This window comes from Diorhabda sublineata, chromosome 10 (assembly GCF_026230105.1).
Source record: "Diorhabda sublineata isolate icDioSubl1.1 chromosome 10, icDioSubl1.1, whole genome shotgun sequence".
NCBI classification, from domain to species: domain Eukaryota; kingdom Metazoa; phylum Arthropoda; class Insecta; order Coleoptera; family Chrysomelidae; genus Diorhabda; species Diorhabda sublineata.
Window position 1 is genome coordinate 13,382,425 of NC_079483.1, and position 20,116 is coordinate 13,402,540.

General features: G+C 29.7%; 2 protein-coding genes across 4 annotated transcripts; both read left to right on the forward strand.

Annotated features, from left to right (window-relative positions):
* Positions 1–319: 319 nt before the first annotated feature.
* LOC130449160 (protein timeless homolog) lies at positions 320–18,774 on the forward strand. Of its 3 annotated transcripts, XM_056786835.1 has the most exons (4): positions 340–466; positions 1,260–1,429; positions 4,999–5,307; positions 15,251–18,774. In XM_056786835.1, exon 4 carries the CDS (start codon positions 15,256–15,258, stop codon positions 18,706–18,708), a length of 3,453 nt encoding a protein of 1,150 aa, XP_056642813.1. In that variant the 5' UTR covers positions 340–466; positions 1,260–1,429; positions 4,999–5,307; positions 15,251–15,255; the 3' UTR covers positions 18,709–18,774. The 3 variants fall into 3 exon arrangements, with proteins under 3 accessions (XP_056642812.1, XP_056642813.1, XP_056642814.1); XM_056786834.1 differs by lacking the exon at positions 1,260–1,429 and having other exon boundaries at positions 320–466; XM_056786836.1 differs by lacking the exon at positions 4,999–5,307 and having other exon boundaries at positions 347–466.
* On the forward strand, positions 11,871–12,644 carry LOC130449849 (transformer-2 protein homolog beta-like). Its single transcript, XM_056787890.1, has one exon. The coding sequence runs from the start codon at positions 11,871–11,873 to the stop codon at positions 12,642–12,644; it is 774 nt and encodes a 257-aa protein (XP_056643868.1).
* Positions 18,775–20,116: the final 1,342 nt, after the last annotated feature.

Below are 20,116 nucleotides of genomic sequence, written 5' to 3' on the forward strand. Positions count from 1 at the left end.
TGAAGGGTAATGAAATCATATGTCATATTACATATATGAATGAAATAGGTAAAAATTATTTCGTTTTAATAATTTCAACAGTTCAACATAGGTCAAAAGTTTGTAGTAACTAAGTAGAGTAAAAAAGTAAAAAATTACTTTCATTTATCTAAGATATGCTTACACTATGTTCACAAAATAACTGCAATGAAGCAATGATAAGTTAAAAAGCTGTTAACTTTCCATCTTAGGTTTAAGTGAGCTGTAAATAGTCAATTTGTTTGCTTTTATGTCTATGACTTTTTTTAGTCACTTAAGTTGGCACTAAAATAGGTCACGTGACATCGCGTCTTTCCTCCCAACGCTTCGTTAAGGAATAACGATCAAACGTCATTCTCGTACCGCCAACGCCAAACTAACCTTGTCATCGTTTTCCATAATTTATAAATTATCTCTCTGGGTGGTTTTTGAATACAACTGCAACGTAGTAAGTACCTCATATTTGTTATTTATGTATGTATTAAATGTATTAAACTTTTTTCCCACAATATTCTAGTAATATCAATAGTTTAATAATTCCACCAAAAATAAATAGGTGCCATTATGGTTTGTCATGAGCCGCTGTAAGTTTAAAGTTCGCTAATATTTGGAATATAGTCTCCCAGATTTCGATTATTCTTCAATTTATTAATTATTTCTATGTATCACTTAATTATTTTGTTTTTTTGTGTGCTGTAAAGCCGGATATTAATTATGCCTAATAATTCCACCAAAGAATAGTCCGAAAAACGTGTTCTAAAGGAATTAATTGAATAATTAAATCAGTATGACATTTTTAAATGACCATTCTACCAAAAATAAAATAATTCTAATGCAATGTACACTATTAATTTTAAATAATATCTTTATCTACAATTGTCCCAACAAACAAAACTGATCACAAGTCTTATAATCAAAGAAACTGTTTCAATTATAAAAAGGTATTTAATATCTTATTCAACATATGATTTTACATATATTTTATTTGTATCCTAGCATCTTGGTTATTTTATTTTTTTATTATATTCATTGTTTATGCAAATAGCTTGAAGATGAAGTATTATCATTTAAATACTACAAGTAGTGTGGCTTTCTTAAGGGATTCACTTCATTAATAATTTACAGGTTACTGTGGTCTAAATAGAATTGTCTATTTAATTAGATTCTTATAGATGGTTATATCTCTGAAATAGTTGGAAAAGTAGCACTGATATTCCTTGACTTGTGTTTTTTGATTTCAGTACTATTAACAAGTAAATCAAAGAAGTAAGAAATATGAAAAGTAGAAAAAGTAAAGTGCACCATCAACTGTTTGGACACTTGTTTGGAAATTATTAGAAAATAAGTCAAGAAATAAATTTATGCCACTAAGGATAGTATTATACTGTCAAGCTCAGAAAATCCTTAAAAAGTAAATAATTTTCTGAAAAGTTAATTTGAGATGAAGATAATTTCTTAAAAAAATAACAAGTCATAAATTTTATGAATTAGGAAATATCCTTCCATTGCATATTTCTTAATCTTTCATATGCATTTACTTATCTCAGTTCTAACATTGTACAAGTTGATTATGATGTGCTGTATGTGCTTATATCATGAATATTTACAGCATTTCCATTGTTTAAAATTTCGTTTTTAGCATTTTTTCAGTTTTTTAGCATTTTTATTAATACATTTTAGTGGATTTCTATATAACATTGATTTTTGGATTAAAAAAACGACATTAACAATGCAAACCTCCTAAGTCTACTTGCAAAATACACTACATGTAATAGTTATAACCATTTTATGTTAACAAGAAAACAATTTATAAACTTCAATTTCAACCAAATTGTTATATATCTCTGTTTGTACTATTAAATGTCCATTTGATACTAGATAGTTGAACTTCCACATAGGAAAAATATAGATCATCTTTATTGATATATTTAGTTTCTACAGTGTGGAAAAGCTAATTGGATTAAATTCATCTTTTGGTTATGTATGTGATTATAAAAATTCCACAACATCAAATTCAAGTTAAAAAGTTACTTTATCCTGTGTAAAAATGATTTTTTTAATTGGGATATGTGGATTTGTGTTATATCATTTAAAAAGCCTTTTCATTCTCTCTTAAAAATATTATCATTAAAGTTTACACTTAACAAAAAATAATCAAATCATGTGATTGTTCAAATACTTCACAACTAAACTAAATGTTAGTATTGTAAAAAATTCTCAATGAAATATATATTCAAGATGACATCCATGAATGTCTGCAACACCCTAGTGTGTTATACTGAATTTAGGTAATTACATTTACTTAAATTTTTTCTACAAACTCCCAATCCAAAATTATAACACTTAAAAAGCAAATAAAGAGTATATCACAAGTTATTTATAATTTAAATTTCACAAATGTTAAGCTTTTTATTTATATGTACAGTAATTGAATTAATGGATTTATTCTGTTTGGCTTTGCATTGAACAATTTCTTTTACATTGAGACCAATCGACAACTGTTGCATATATTCTACTTAACAATTTTTTGTTTAAATAATACAGAGCAAGTTATTATACAGAATATCTGGCCTATATGGGCTGATTAGAATAAATGTTTATTGGTATACTATATAACTTTTTCTCACTGCAATAATTTTACTGCCAACATTTATTTTCAAGTTTTTTTTGTTTATCATAAAGTTTTACTGTTTGTTATTTTTATGTAAATGATTAGGCAAAATATTTTATGATTAGGCAAAATATTTTGTGTTTCCTACAGTTTCGAACATTACATTTTTCATCTGGAATGTTTCGAACATAATGTAGTAAATGACATCCTTTATGTATCATTGGTGCTATATTTGAATATGTGTAGTTATTTGACCAAGTGAAGGTGACTTAGCAGACCATTGCATGGATTAGGTACTGAAAAGATCTAATATCTTAGGATTTTTGCTTCTTTTTATTATATATAATTTTAATGTTATTGCATTAATCCCTTGGGGTAAATATGAATATGAAATCATTTAGAGTAATTTAGTTAAGGTAAGATATAGCATATCTATTTTGAGATATAGAGTAATTTGAGAAATTTTTACTTTAATATTGGTATTGTAAAAATAGTTTTGTTTCCTTAAACTTAATAACCAATATATTTTTCCAATATTATATTAGTCAATGATATTTTCATACATTAAATATTAATATAAAGTGAGATTATTTTCTATATAAAAAATGTCTCTGGTTTAGGGTTGGTTATATTTTGAATAGTTTTTCTCAAAAACTAATCTATTATTAAAATAATATTGAAACAGTTCATGACTTTCTATGTATGGATGAATTGAAGAAGTGGTGTATGTTCAACAATTTCAAGTTTACAAAACTTCTAATATATTTCTAGAGTTTTCAACTTTGAATGGTCACTTACCAATTCTACAAATTGCAACTTTTGTAATTGCATTTCAATTTTGAAAAATTGAAGACAAACTTCTCAATATGTGAACAAAGACCCTATTTATTTAGAAAAGGCACTTATTTTTGCATCCCTAATAAACGATGAAAGTCTATAGAGAAGCTCAAAAAAAAAACAATAATTAATCTGCGATTTTACTGATTTGAAGAATCTTCGAATCAGTAAAAAATTGAACTGGGATAAATTTTACTGGCAAATAGATTTGTTTAGAAGATTGGTTAAAAGACTAGGATCCAGATGGAAACAACTAAAGATAAGAGGAAAGTTCTAATGGAGAAATACGACGTGAAAGCAAAAAGAATTGATTACTTAAGAAAGTTGAAAAAAAACAAAAAAGAGGAATAGCCAATTATATATACTGATGAAACCTACATTCACAATTAGCATGTGGTTCCAAAAGCATGGGACAATGGCAAAAATGAATGTATAAAAGCACCAATGTAGGTCAGAGGCTCATTATCTTACATGCTGGAGGTGAAGCAGAATTCATACCTAAGGAGCTGAATAAATAAGCCATTTTGGGATTTAAAACAAAAATATTTCTAATTAATAAATGTTCTTCGCATATAAACATTCCAGTTACAATTGTAAAAGATATATCAAAGAAAAATGGGACCAAATTCAAACAGACGGACATATATCTAAAGTTGAGTTTATGTAAGTTTGTAAAAACAATACACACTTTGAATTATTTTGAGTTTAAGGAGAAAATATATAAATTGTGTGTTATTGTAACATATTAAGTGTTAAGCGAAATATGCAATCAAAGATCTTGTACAAACTGAAGCAAATTTAACAAAAATATTTTATTCTTTTCTGCCAACTATTCAATTATCATCCTCAAAATCCAGACTAAACGTAATAATAAATTGATTTTTTCTGATATCACACAACACAGATTCAAAAATATGAAAACAGAGTGGTATACTATACCAATTTGGACTTGAAGGTATTTGAACTTCAGTGATTTTCATTCAGACTCGAAAAACATTGATGGATTCTGGATTCAATTGCACAGTTTTTGAAACAGCAAAAGCTGCAAAACGAGGAAACATTGTCTTGAAAAATCATCAAAAAATTCAAAACAATCAATTGAAAAATAGGACAGATAAACTCTATCATTACTATATGTACATTATGTCAATAGTTATTAATATACTTAACTAAATTAATAACAAGTTTAAAAATATTTCAGTGGTCTGAAATTTAAAAATCTCATTTGCTGGGAAATAGATAATTTTTGGGGAATTATAAAAATTTCTAATTCTGTTTTATAAATTCTAATGTATCTAATAAGTAACAAGAATAACATTTCTAGATAAAACTTATACTGTCTATATTTTCCCAAATGAAATTATATTTTGAGTTGAATTGATGTTTATATAGTATATTAAAGCTACCAACAGAAAGAGCAATTTCGGAGTTTTTGAGGATTAGTTTATCGCAGTGTCAATTGCACTCGTAAGATCGCTCTTTTTGTAAAAATTATAAACATTTTTTACATGTTTGGGCTTCGGTTGTTTCAGGATTGCATACAGAAAACATACTTCAATTAAGATTAAGAATTTTTGCAAGTTTTAAGAATTAATGCAAGTTTATCCACATCGTTAAGAAATTAGTCAGAGTGTTTGTCTCCATTGTATGAAGTTCAGAAAAGCAACAGTAAATGGATCTCGACATGTCGTCTCATGTCCGCTCAAGACTGTACAAAAAGACAAGCACTCTAGACGAACCATTCAAGACAAGTTATCATCTTTGAACGCGATCAAGAAATCTTAAAGGGTTGTTATAACATTGATAAACATTATTTTTGATAGTTTCAATTCTAAATATTGGTGAGTATTGCAATTGCAAGACTTTTTATGACATTATGTTGATCCTCGTTTATTGTCATAATATAGTGAGAGGTACGATATAAGCGAAATTTTGATGCAGTGCCCTGCTAAGTGATGAATGTTAAGTTAGGTAATTAAGTTGAAATATGCGGAACCGTTGACGATGGAGAACCCTACGCAAGGTGGTGGCTTCAAAACGCATATTTAAGTGACCATATTATCTTGTTTGACTTCCTCATTTTGTTTCAATTTTTACGTAACATTTTTACATTCTGGGTAGTAGAAAGGAAATCCTTGACTGAATCAGTTTTGCAAATCATTTTAAAACTTCAATCACTATAGTTGGGGGCTTTTATATTTTTGTTTTATAGTTTTCTATTTAGTTGATAATAAAGATGAGTACTCTGAAATAAACTTCTTCTGTTCGTTTTATCTGAAGTGTTTTGGAACCATTAATTGCTTAAATAAGGTTATTTTTTCGTACACTAAATAATGTAGTACGTTTATTTCCTTACGGGATGGATGGATTTCTGATTCGAATTAATAGTTTTTCAGGGCAGTTAACTTAGTTCTTATTCCTTATTTCTTCGGCATCAACCTTCTTTGGTTAAATTTGAAATTTTAGTGCACATCGATTAAAATTAAACCAACACCAAATTTCCTGTTATAATTTTTCTAATGTTTGAATTTACAATATATTGTACATATAGGAAAGTTAAAATTTGATAAGTCTTATTCAAAAAACTGTAGTCGGAAATCTGGTTTATGATTAATTTGTTGATCACTTAGCAGGCGTCTGTTGAAAAATTTACTTATAAAGTGATTCCGACTATGTAAGCATATCAACAATTTGAACTGCTGCAAATATTCCATGATAGTTTCAACCGAGGAAGAAAATAATCTAAAATTTTGGGGCCGTAAACAACTCATTTTAAGACAAAAAAATTTTGAGATTGCATTGTTTAATTCCGCGTTATTTTGGAGGTAGTAGAAAATGATCACATTCACAAAAACACCGCTATTATAGTTTTTTGTCGATTTATATATATAAATGCATCTAAATGTTCTTGATTTTAGGTATCTTCTGATTCAAAATTAATTTTTTTGATAGTTTTTAAAAGAAAGAAAAATTTTGACGTTTCGACTTTTCTTTAAGTCTTTATCAATATATGATATTGACACGGCAATGTGCTTATTTATATCGATCTATGTCCTCTAGTATAAATCATATAGGATATAATACATTATCCAAATATTTCACTAAACTAAAATCTAAAACACCAAAAAACAAAAGAAGTAATATTATATATCAAGTGCCTTGTACTAATTGTGACGCTGTTTACATATGACAAACATCTCAGTATTTAGAAAATAGACTAAGAGGCCATCAATACGATGAAAAAAAATAGAACTGCATTAACGAACCATGAAATATCAAAAAAACATAAATTCAATTATAAAGATTCAAAAATTGAAAAAAGTTTAAAGTTAAGTTAAATTTATAGATTTATATTGACTTCAATTCTTGAAACAGAATCTTATACACAAAAAAGAGAATTTTTAGAAATGGTTCACATCCATAAGAACGAAAAAGCTATAAATGATAAAAAAGATCTAAATAATTTGAGTAAAATTTATAGCTCTATTTTGTAAATTCTAATAAATTTAATATATTTGAGATGTGGAAACCAAGGAAAAATTAATTTTTCTTATTGAAACAAAGTTGATTTTATCCTTATTTTGATATTTATGATGAAGGTGATCTTAGATCAATATAAATAAGCAAATTGTCAGTGTCAATATTTTGATAAAGTTTAAAGAAAAGTCGAAACGTCAAAATTCATCTTTCTTTTAAAAACTATCAAAAAAAAACTAATTTTAAAACAGAAAAGACCTAAAATCAACATTTAGATGCATTAATATATCAAAAGGTCTAAGAAATAAGAAATTTATATTATTATATTTATTTATATAATATATCACAAAATCCATAAAAAATTTATGTATTTTTTGTGTTATCATTTTCTCACCATGTTTAAGATTTTGATGAAGACGATTGTATGGTGGTTGGAGTGAGTTTAAAATTGTTGACTGTAGTATGTGAGCGAGTTATTTTCTTTTGAAGATGTCTTTGAAATGAATGCAAGTGGTTGCCAAACATCTTCAATTAGCGCCCGTGAAGGTTATTAAAAAAATGTTGGCTTTGATTTTGCTCCATTGCGGCACATAAGTGATGAAAGACAGGGGAGAGAAGGACACGACGAAGAAACAAGATATATTAAAAACATTATTAACAAGAAGTTTGTCGGTTTTTAAGGAATCTGTTTCTCTCATTTTCCGAAAAATTTGCAAGGTTTGACGTACTTTTAGCGTTTTGTTGACACTTTTTGTGATAAGTTGTTTGAGGATGAAAACGACGATGTGAGGCCGAAGAAGATATTTCATCAACTGTTTTTGCAAACTGGCAATAGCATTTAAACTACCACTTTTTGCAACTTTTATTAGGTCTGAATTTAAGCAGAAAGTCTATTTGAAGTACGATGATGGTGAAACTCCATTACATGGAAACTATGCGTAACAAAATCGTGTGTCAAAAGAGATAATTTACCAATAATCCGTTACACCGTCAGCCCGTCATGCCGACGACTGGAGACAGTAGTTGTTTGTTCAATGAAATATTTGTAATTGTCCCGATTTGCTTAGTAGTTTTTCGTTTTCCTCGCGTAGATTGGGAAGTTGACCTTTGTTACAAATCATTTTAAACATTTCAAATTTCATACGTTGTGTTTCAGTCAGAGTCACCGATATATGAATAATTGCTTGTAATATATCCTATTAACGATAAATCAGTTTCTTTTATTAACGATTATTGCTTGTCATAAATCCCTTCGACTTCATAATATAAATTGACAAATACAAATTGAAGAATAACTTCCTTCACTAAGCACACGGATTTCCTTAATAACTCTTAACAAACCTAAACTAAGTTGCCATATACTACCAAATGAGAAAGTAACATGACCCAAATGCCCTTAAATGTAATTTTTATCCATATCCGAGAATATGTAGAGATCATGGTGGTTTCTTGAGTACGATTTAGTAAATCATTTGTTGTGATTTCCTTAAATACCATACTGTTTCAAAACCTCAAAAGACAAAAAATAAAGTGGTATAAGATACGATGATAATGGTAGCCAGACGATTTCACCTTGACAATCCAAAAATCTGAGTTTTAACATATAAAAATGGTTTTTATTGCCCCTCAATTTAAGATTTTTCTTTCGCTGATGGCCCTGTCCCGAGACTTGCAAAACCCTGATATTAATGATACTTTATCAAACACCACTTCAGTGAAAATTCCTGAGAGTATATAATTATAGATCACTACATTGCTATGATGCAATAGTTTTTATTTAGAATTTGAATAGGTTGCCACAACTGAAACCAGAGTGATCATTTTTGAACAATTCATTGTTATCAATGTTAGTTTTTCGTTATTCGAAAAATAACTTCGTCGGTACTAGGTCACATCAAGAAAGGGTAGGGCGTAGAAACAAAAATCAACGCGCAATTAGTGTTTTACGGATTAAAATAAGTAGCTAGTGAACTAAATATTCTGATTTTTCTTCTGCCTTTTCTTAGTCAATGAATTTTACAGGTATAGTGAATTCTAAAACTAAAGGAACTTAGGAAGTTAGTTTTAGTATAAGACAAGTGCTGAATCATTTTTCTTGGCCAATATTTATTAAAAATATGATTCAATTAATCCAAAATAATGATTATCTACCATCCATAAACCAACACACTCAATATTACATGTACGCGTGGCGTGGATTTACGCTTCAATGTTATTCTGGTATGAACGAAAGTCAGTCGATTATTATTTCCATTGTTGTACCTGCGGATCAACGGACCTTTGTGCATGTCATTTGCCAAATTCACGATGGAAATATTTGTGTCAAATCATACATTCAGTTTTCAACGGAAATGTTCACTAATTTAGGGACAACTTAAGTATTTGAAGTAAATTCTTCAGACAGCATTCTCACGGAAATTTGCGTTCGCTTAATTTTTCCTTCATGACTTTTTCATGTTTTTGGTCATACGACTTTGGATCATCATCAAATTAACCAAGACTAGTATGAAATTCGTTATTGTGGAAAGTATGAATCTTTAACGCTCCAGACATGATATGTACTTATAACGACAAGGATTCTAAGGTTTTCTTTAAAAATTTGATTACACCATCTATATATCGAAATGTAATGTCATAACATTTGCATTAATCATCAGTATAAATCTACTCGATTAATAAATTGGTATTTTAAGTTTTGAAAACTAGCGAAATTATTCTATGAACATGGAACAACAATTTACTCTGCCTGGAGCAAAAAAGTATTTAGATGAAATAGATTATTTTGATCCCTTCGGGCACGTTAATAAAAATATGAAATAAGAAATTACAAGATATTGATAGATGCAGATGGAATTCCCATAGAATCAAGAATTTTCTTAATTGGTGCTTGGCTGTCTTGAATGATTAGAAAAGGGAAATTCAACTTGATGTAAGTAATGATATAATATGCATTATCCTACTTAATTTTTATTTGTCTAATATTTTATTAATCATAAAATATGTGGGTAAATTTCTTATGCCATGCCTGGTTTTCAACAAAATCTTTCTGGGCACATACATTTTACAATACTCAAACAAGACCAAACCTCGATATCTCTGAAGAGTTACAAAATAAATATAAAAGTGACAAAAACAAAGTAGTGGAAATTTGCTAGGTCTGTGGTTGTAATTCTAACGATCAAGATTTTTTATTATTTTAATACTATCCTTTTCTGTCGTATTAGGAAGGACGATAAATATTTAGCCGCTACATTGATTGCTCTTCGCGATAGTTTTCAGTAATTAACACAAATTACTACATAGGTTTAAGCTGGAATCTGAAGTTTTGGTATGAAAATACAAATGCTGATCCCGTAGCTCCACCCCAGACCCTCTTATAATAAAAAAATAACAGATATTTTTATACGGTCTTTATTAAGGTTAATACATTTTTACATCCATGCCCTGCATTTCTAATGCGCCTCGAAAGAAATATGTTCAAACCAATGCAAACAATTGATTTACCGCTTAGATGATTCCTACACCTGGCGGAAAGAAATTTTTTTTACCACGCAAATGTTTGTTTTGACAAACCTTGCAATTTCGAGCCATTGGGGAAGAGGATATGGACAAAGACGCTCTTCGCATGAGATGTAATTGAATATTAGTCGAGGGGACTGTGGCAATCAAACACTCTTTAATGTATATTCCAAACTTTCGAATACTTTGTATTCATCATGCTAGCAATTATTAATCGAGAATTGTCTTTAATTTCTAAATTCATATGACTAAAAAAGTGGCATTTTGAAAGGTGTGAGCCAACTTAGTATGTTGTAGTTTAAATAAGAAATATAGATCCTTACAAATATTACCTAAACGTTGCATTAGTATGATTTAGAAACTTAGTTTAGGTAAGTGTCTGGGTTTCAAACAGATAATTTCATAACAAGTATACAAAATTGAGATTGATAATTATTTAATTAAGAGGTCTAGGAAGTGAATGAAAAAATACTCCAGAATGATCCAAATGCTAAATAACTTACAATAATAATTTTAATGTTTTCGTGTCCAATTATTCAGAAGTAAATATGCAAACACGTTCGATTTTACTGAATCGATCGTTAAAAACTTGAATTTGAACGTATTCCTGAACTCTTGGGATATCGTAGGAACTTGTTTTAATTTTTGTTTGTTTTGATCTTAATGTTAGTTCTACTAATGCAAACATGTCTTATTTTGTTAGTAATAACGGAAATGGAGAGATAATCTATTTACTCCCTGTTCCAGCTTGGATTGTCCCTAATATAGTGGATTATCTGTTTCAATTTTCTTTCAATGTATATTTACATTACATTGGCTGGAAATTGCGTTTGAGGTAAAAGCCTAGAAACATTTTAGGGCTTTATTATTTTTAATGGGTATAGTCATTGAGGTTTTAATTTGTAGCTTTTATTTACATTTCATCTTATCTATCAAGTCTTATCATTCTTGTGATGATTGGTTTATGTATTAACAATTGTAATTTTTCATGAATTTGATTATTCCTTACGTGAGCTCTTCGTTACTCTTTTTAGATACGCCACAGAAATGACCATAATTGAATATTTTTTAGTAGAACATGTTCTTCTCGTAGTTAACTGACAACTATTGTTAATTACAAAGAATGGAATCTTATTATTTAAATAATATATTTTATGCAATTAATCTTTATATATATGATTGTATGATAAAGTAATGTTTTTCTCTGTGGCTGGAAATATACATCCTCGACAGAAAAAAATCTTCAATTAATTCATAAGTATTTGTATAAGATATGGTGTACATTGCATTTTAATTTGTTGGGATTCTATTTAGTTTTTAATAAATTTCTGTTCGATAATATTATAAACTGAATCAATCATACTAAGTTCTAGACATTTTTTTTTATATTTTAGGTGCCTAACGTGATATGAGCGACAGAGAAGGAAGTCGATCGCCAAAAGCAATGGCCGAACGTGAAGAGTCTCCCAGAAATCATAAGGAAAAAAGCTACTCTCGAAGTCCTAGTCGTAGTCGCAAAATTTACCGCGTCGGTGACAAAGATAGACGTAGAGATGATCGCGAAGATAGAGATAGAAGACACAAATCAAGAAGTCGTTCTCGCTCGAATAGACGTTATAAGTCATCAAAATATTCACGAAGTCGCTCACGCTCAGGAGGTTATGGGCGTAGATCGTACTCACACAGCCCTATGTCGAGTAGAAAACGTCATACTGGCACTAGAGACAATCCTAAACAATCGAGATGTTTGGGAGTATTCGGATTGAGTGTCTATACTACTGAGGACGAATTATATCATCTTATGTCAAAGTATGGTCCCGTAGAAAGGGTGCAAGTAGTAATTGATGCTAAAACCGGACGTTCAAGGGGATTCTCATTTGTGTATTTTGAAAACAGTGATGATGCAAAAGTAGCTAAGGAGCAGTGCACTGGCATGAAACTTAATGGAAAAAGCATCAGAGTTGATTATTCAATTACTGAAAGAGCTCATACGCCTACTCCTGGAATTTACATGGGAAAACCAACATATAAATATTCCGACCGGTACGACAGGCGCAGAAGTGACAGAGATGATTATTATAGAGGATCTCGTTACAGTCACCGACGATCACCGTCTCCATATTATAGCAGCCGAAGAAAACGTTATTCAAGATCAAGAAGTTATTCTCCACGTCGTTATTGATTACCTTCTTTCTTTGAATGCACTGTGTCTGATTTAAAATTTAGTTTCCTAGTGTTAATTTTCTGAGTTTATTGATATAAACTCTAGTTTTATACATTTAAGGCATGAATAGCGGGCTTGGTTGGAGACTCCACCAAACAAACTGATCACCTTATAGATGATAATATATTAATGCATCTAAAATGATAATATATATTTATAGAGCTAAAACGAATTTAAAATGCATCTGGAAGTTCTAACAATTTCCTAAATTTGAAATATCTATGTAAAATACATAATTATGGTGTTCTGAATATTACTTATCTTGATGAAATAGTGCCAAAACGTTTATTACTAAAAAGTTTTCATTTCATATTTTGGATAAAAAGTAATTGATGAATGCATGGGGAAAAGATAAGTCTCCAAACAATTCAGTTCTGAAAAATTGTTTATTTAGAAAAACTATTGTATAACATACAAAAATAGGTTTTTAAAATACAATTATTATTTATTTCTACTAAAATAGTTTTTTACAATAAATTATCAATTTATAATACAGAAGTACAAACTTTTAAGTGGTGTATTCTTTGGATTTGGGTATAGCTATTGGCCCATGATAAGTCAGAATTGAAAACTGAAAACTTTTAAGTAACGAAAGTCTCATTTTTGTTTTATGACACTAGTAGTCTCGACTATTATAGAATATGTGTATCATAAGAGGGTGATTTTCAGTTTCAGTTAATTCACTGACTGATCTTGTAGGTTATCTACTAGCAATTTTCTCGTCTTGGAAAGGATTTGTTTTTTTATAAGTGATTCAAAACTCTAATCAATTTCCAGGGATGACGAGGTTCTTAACCTGCTGAGATAAAGGGATTTTTTTTAAGAATTTGATATAGGGATAGTTGACTCCTTATGAGCTTATAAACTGTTTTCCCATGATACTTCACACTTAAGTAATGTTTTGGATAATCTTTTCCTATTAATTGATTTTTTGTTTAGCCATTTACGCATGAAATACACGTTTTTTTTTCAGATTATATTATTTATCAAATTGAAAATAATTATCCGATAAGTCGATGGATGCTGTATTTATGACTCACTCTCTTACAAATTAGTAATTGATGTAACTTCCTTTAAAATACTATGTATTAGCTGTCCAAAACGTTAAACAAATAAAGTTTGTGTTACCTTTCTTCTGATTGCACATTCCATTTTCTGAATTGAATTTTGTCGAAACGAATACCCCGTTATTTTGTATAAATTATGTGTCTAGCTAGGCTACTTTAATTTTTGTTTGATGTCATTATGAAATACAGAAAGAAATATATTTAATTATTTGAAGTTAATTAAAGTTTAAAATTAATTTATGTGTTGTAAAACGAAGCATCATTGCTTGCATTAAATCAATAATTCGATCATTTTCTAGATTTTTTCTAAAATGAAATATTGGATAAGTTAAGGGTCTCCTCAGCCAGTCCGCTAATTGAATGCATTTTTCTTTGTAAAATACTAATTTAGACAGACAGAATTGATCCCATATAATATGTTAAGAATTTTTTAAGATGTGACTTTCAAGTAGTATCCAATAAATTATCGAAAAGTATTTCAAATTCTTAATCTTTTATAGCACAACTTGAGATTACGTGGAATTAATATTTATTAAAAACTTGAAAATAAAGAGAATTGGAAAATTAGACGTTAAAGAGGCTACGATCTATTTTTACTTGAAACTTATGTGTTTATTTTATAATAGAAGACTGATTCCATGGTAGCACACAGCAGACCAGAAAATATTTAAACAATCACTATGTAGAGCACTGTTTCAACACATCCTTAAGTCTAAATTTTTGAATCCCGCATGACTGCCACTTTGGAACAAGATCTAATCTAATTGCTGTTTTCAAGCTGGAATTGATTTTTGACTTAAGTTAACCCTGAATTCTGGAGCTTACAGGCGTGAGTCTCCCATAGCCACAATATTCTAATTTTTTAATTTTAATTCCAACATGTGAATTTTGCCTCGCCCATTCACTGCTGTTTCAATAAATAGAACTGTTTCATAGTAATATTGAAATATATTAACAAATCACAAATAATAAAACTTGGGGAGATGATTTATTTTTATTAAAATTTACTTGTATCATTACCATATGTAGGGAAGTTTCAATCTAGACAATAATATTACTTCAGGAGTGATTCTTGACAGGTTTTGGATATATTATATATGTGAAGTTTTCTCAGGTTATTAGGTGATTCAGATAATGAGAACTGAACGGGACAAGGCACCATTTAACTATAATCTAATAAAAAAGTACTACTTTGTATGAATAATACCCAAAGATGGCAGAAATTTGTTGAAGTATCTGAATAACAATTAATTACTACTAAATTGTTTTAACTAATTATTGTATTACTACAGAAAATAACCTTTTAAATATGTGTAGTTAGAGTTAACAAACCATATATTTAAAATTACTTTTTCTTCTGCTTAGAACGAAACAAATTTTAGCAATTACATTTTGATACTTATGTGTTAAGTGGGGTCAATGATAAATAATATTTTGAAAGAACTTTTTATTGAAATATAAATATTATGTGACTTATTTTGTTTTTATATTTTGCAGAAACGATGTCATCTTTATTATCTGCAGAAATATCAGCCACATGCAATGCATTGGGCTACTTCGATGAAAAAACAAATAAGTATTATGCAGACTCCAATACACTTGAAACTGTCAAAGATATAATTCGTTATTTAAGACGTGATGACGAATTGCATTCCATTCGAAGGCAACTCGGCGATACGAAAGTGTTAATAACGGATCTTTTGCCGTTATTGAAACATTATCACGAAGAGAATGATTTATTCGATGTTTTGCTTCGTCTTATTATGAATTTAACTACTCCCCCACTATTGTTATTCAATTTTGAAATACCTACAGATAAAGTTGTTAGGAACTATTACTTAGAAATGGAAGACCATTTGAAGTTTTACAAAGAAGCGTTTGTTGATGAAGCAATATGGGCTGTTTTTAGTACACATTTGAGTAAAGTTCTGGAAGTAGATAATTCAGAACGAGCTGAAGAAAACAGTGTGAAAATAGAAAGAATTTTGGTTTTAATGAGAAATGTTCTATTCGTTTCTGATGATTCCATAGATAAAAGGCCTGACAACGACGCCAGTCTACATGATCAAGTTTTGTGGGCGCTTCATCACTCTGGGCTATTGGATATTATCTTATATATAACCACAAACCCTGCAGAACAGGGATATTTTGTCTATATATTAGAAATTTTGTTTTTCATGTTAAGAAATCAACAACCCAATGAGCTGGCAAATGCTGCTTTACAAAGGAGTCAAAGGGAAAAAATCAGAGATGAAGCAGAACTAGTAAATATAAGACACTCCGAATTGAACATTAAACACAAGAAAACAAAGATTTACACTGGTACAAGACATTCCAGGTTTGGTGGAACCTTTGTTGTACAATCCATGAAAAGTATCAACGATAATAATTTGTTGATTTCTCATAAACCCCTCAATAAATTAGATTCTATAAATTTTGATGCCGATAAAAAATTGCAAAAGACTGCTAGAAATCGAACACCACTACTAAGCAACCAAGTAGACCGTAGGTCCGCATTCACCATTCGATTATTTTTGAAAGAATTTTGTATTGAATTTTTAAATGGAGCATATAATAACGTAATGCAGTATATCAAAGGTTTAATAGCTAGACATTCTGGAGACAATCAAGATGAGTCTTATTATTTATGGGCCCTTGGTTTTTTTATGTCTTTTAATAGACATTATAAGTTTGAAGTAAAATTAATCAGTGAAACTTTATCAGTGCAAACTTTTCATTTCGTTCAACAACAGTGTGAAAATTATTTGGATTTAATGAAAACCGATAAAAAAAAGGTTTTAATCTGGTCAAAACGGCTACACACAGCGTTATTAAGCTATAAAGAATTGTTGCTGACTCTTTTTGTGATGGATAAATCAAAAGATGAAGTTGTAACTCAGTCTTCCAAAGTAATAAAAAGCAACATTTTTTACTTACCAGAATACAGAGAATTCATAATAACATTGTTAATAATGTATGATGAATTACAAATGACTGATCTCTACTTGAAAGATTTAATGGAAACCCAACATTTATTTTTAAAAATGTTTGAGGTGTATTGCAAAACTGAAGGTACAATTATTGTGAAGAAAAAATCTAAGTCGAAAATGAAAAATAAGACTGGATATAAAGTTAGAGTAATAGATTTGAACCTGGACGATATGTGGGATGAAGCAAGTCCTCAAATATCCGCAATTTTAGAATCTGGGGGGGAATTTTTAACGGATGTTCCATTTGATGCAGCTTCCGATGTACCACTGGATCAACAAAAGATCGTTGCCATGGAAAAAATTCAACACAAGCTAAGAAATTCAGAATATGAAAGTGCTATAGGAATAATGAGGGCCGCTAGAGAAGTGTGGCCTGAAAATAATTCATTTGGGAATGATAATTTGTCTTCTGAAGAAGAATTTCTTTGTATAAGAGAAATTTTTTATGCAGATTTAGGAAAAAATAAAGTGGAAAATACAGAACCGATCGAAGAAGATGAGTATGACGAATACGATGATGAAGAAGTAGATCAAGATTACAGACAACAAGAAATCAGTTTGGATTTTAAAGATTTTGTTAAGAGGTTGGTACATCCAAAAATTGTTAGAGTTTGTGCTCTGGCATTAAAAAATTTTGATACAAACTCGATAAATACAAATCATTCTGTTTTGAAATTAATGCATAGAATTGCTTTTGACTGCAAATATTATGTAATGATGTTCCAACTCAGTTTATTTAGAACTTTTCAAAGGATGTTCACTGTTAAAGACTTGCCGCAATATAACGAGCTTATCAAATTTGCTAGATATATATTGAGAAACTTTTTCAAATTCGCACAAACCAATCCAAAAGTTTTCATAGAAATTTTATTTTGGACATCCAGAAAAGAAGCATTTGAAATTGAACATGGAGATATGCCCAACGATAAAGTTACTGTCAAGAAATGGTCGGAAGAAGAGGAAAATGAATTGCGTACATTGTTTGAAGAGCACAATAGTAAACAAATTAAGGAAGATATCGTTGATTGGATCTTAAGTAATCTTGTGAAACAAACTAGAACAAGACGAATGGTATTGGGAAAACTAAGAGAACTTGACTTAATAGATGATTATAAAAAAGGTAGAATATCGCGATCCACCAATTCTCAGTACTGGTCCGCAGATGAGGAAATTCGATTAAGAGAATTGTATTCAGAGTTTAAAAATTCTCCAGACTTACTTAATAGCATAATGAATGGATTGATCACTCCCAAACCAAAAAACAAGGTTATTGAAAAAATGTTATCATTACACTTAATACAAGATAAAAATGAACTAACGAAAAATAAACCATTGAGAAAGAAAGGAAAAAAGAACACTGACTTTGAATCTGATACCAATAGTTTATCTATTCCCACTAAACATAGAAATACTCCAAATCAGAAAAATTTGACAATTGCTATTGCTACTAAAAATGATATAATGGAGATACTTCTGGAAAATATAAATGCAGGCAATAAGGAACCAGTTGATTGGTTAAATGAAAGTATTTTTGATGTTATAGAAGATTTTGAGGAAAATCATGGAGGAATTCCATTAGTACCGCTTTCGAATATGGTTGAGAATGCTATGGAAAATGATACTTTCCAAAAGCTGTTATCATCACTAGGATTCGCAAAACCAGTCGATGAACAAGAAACTTATTGGCGAATACCTGGTTATATCACTCTAGATACTTTGAAAATGTTTCATGATCTAATAACAAAGGCATTAGAAAATAATTTAACTTGTGATGCAGGAACTAAAATTGACATAGACGTTTCTAATACAGGTTTAAGTTTAAGTGAGAATCAAACTGAGGTATTGAACCACGACAGTGATAAAGGCGATCAATTAAAAGAGCAAGCTACAAAAAGAAGTAGGTCATCATCTGCGGAGATTGAAAGCCCTCCGAACAAACGACGTAAAAGTAAAAACGAGAACTGAAGAGATATGCATGAAAGATGTAGTATTCCTTGTATGAATGATAATAGTAAATTTATTTTAATTTTACTCATTTTTTTATTATTAAATTACCTCATTTACCAAGTATTTTTCATAGTTCATATATCATATTAAATAAATCGCAAATTTTTTAGAGGAATAAATCAAAAATTTAATTCCTTTTAATGATGATACCACAAAAATTATTGCATTTTCTAGCCTCATAAAATAGACTATTTGCCGTGCATGCTCTTAGAACTAGTTCTGTTTGATTGGTACTTTGGCTAATAAAATAAACGATGAATTATTCAATGAAAGGTGTCGTCAAGCGCGGATCCAGGGGGGCGTCATGACCCACCCTAAACCGTTACTACGTTTCTACCATGACAGATTTAACAGTTTCTTTGACATGTTTTTTGTTTCATTCATATTTATACAAAACTGTTACATTGTCCTTTATAATAATAAAATAATCGTAACTTATTGCATATTTGAAAAATTTGATTTTTCAGAAATCCTCGTCCGACATTTATGTAATCTATAACAAAGGATGCATCTTTCCTTCTGCTTTTCTGTAATCCTATATAGAAACCAACAAGTGAAGGCCAGTCTTGCTGGATTAACATGTACTGCCATGGCATACACTTTCTGGATGTGAAAGGGGTAAAGAAGTTGTTCCTGGAAAATCCTATCAATAATTGTCGTTGATATGTTAAATTGTAGTGACATTTTGCATATGCTACTTATGGGATCAGCATTAGCTGCATCTAATGCATTTTGCTATAAAGCTGTTCGTCATTTTTTTTTGGTAGGACATTTTATACAAAAAATTGAACTAATTTACTTAATTTATGTAAACAAATGGATTCGTCGGGGAGGTCCATTTGTATGGTCACCACGTTCCATTGAATTAAATACAATGGATTCATTATTTAGAAATATTTTCAAAGCTTGGTGTATGAAACAACGGTAAACACAAGGAACAAAATGATTTATAGAATAAATTTCCATTGTGACGCTATAAGGCAGAATCTTCAAATGCTTTCCCAAGTTCAAAGAAATATACACCGTAGACTAAAGATGTATGTAAAGATGCAAGGTGTCCACTTCGAACATTTATTTTTATTTGATAAGTTGTAGGTTAACCAACTAAATTTTATCATAGAAAAATGAAAAAACAAATGTAAGAGTTATGTAACTGTAAAGTTTCTAAACAGAATACAATCAATAAGTGCAGACGAATTATGTCATCACCTTATATAGATTCCCATAAGAAGATGGTGATTGCATATATCCCACGATTTGACATCCATATATGTAATCCTCCTGTATAGAAAAAAAGTCCCTATATATTAATTTTCTCTCTCGTTCAAGACACTTTATCTATACTGCGCGTGCTTGAGAATGCGCA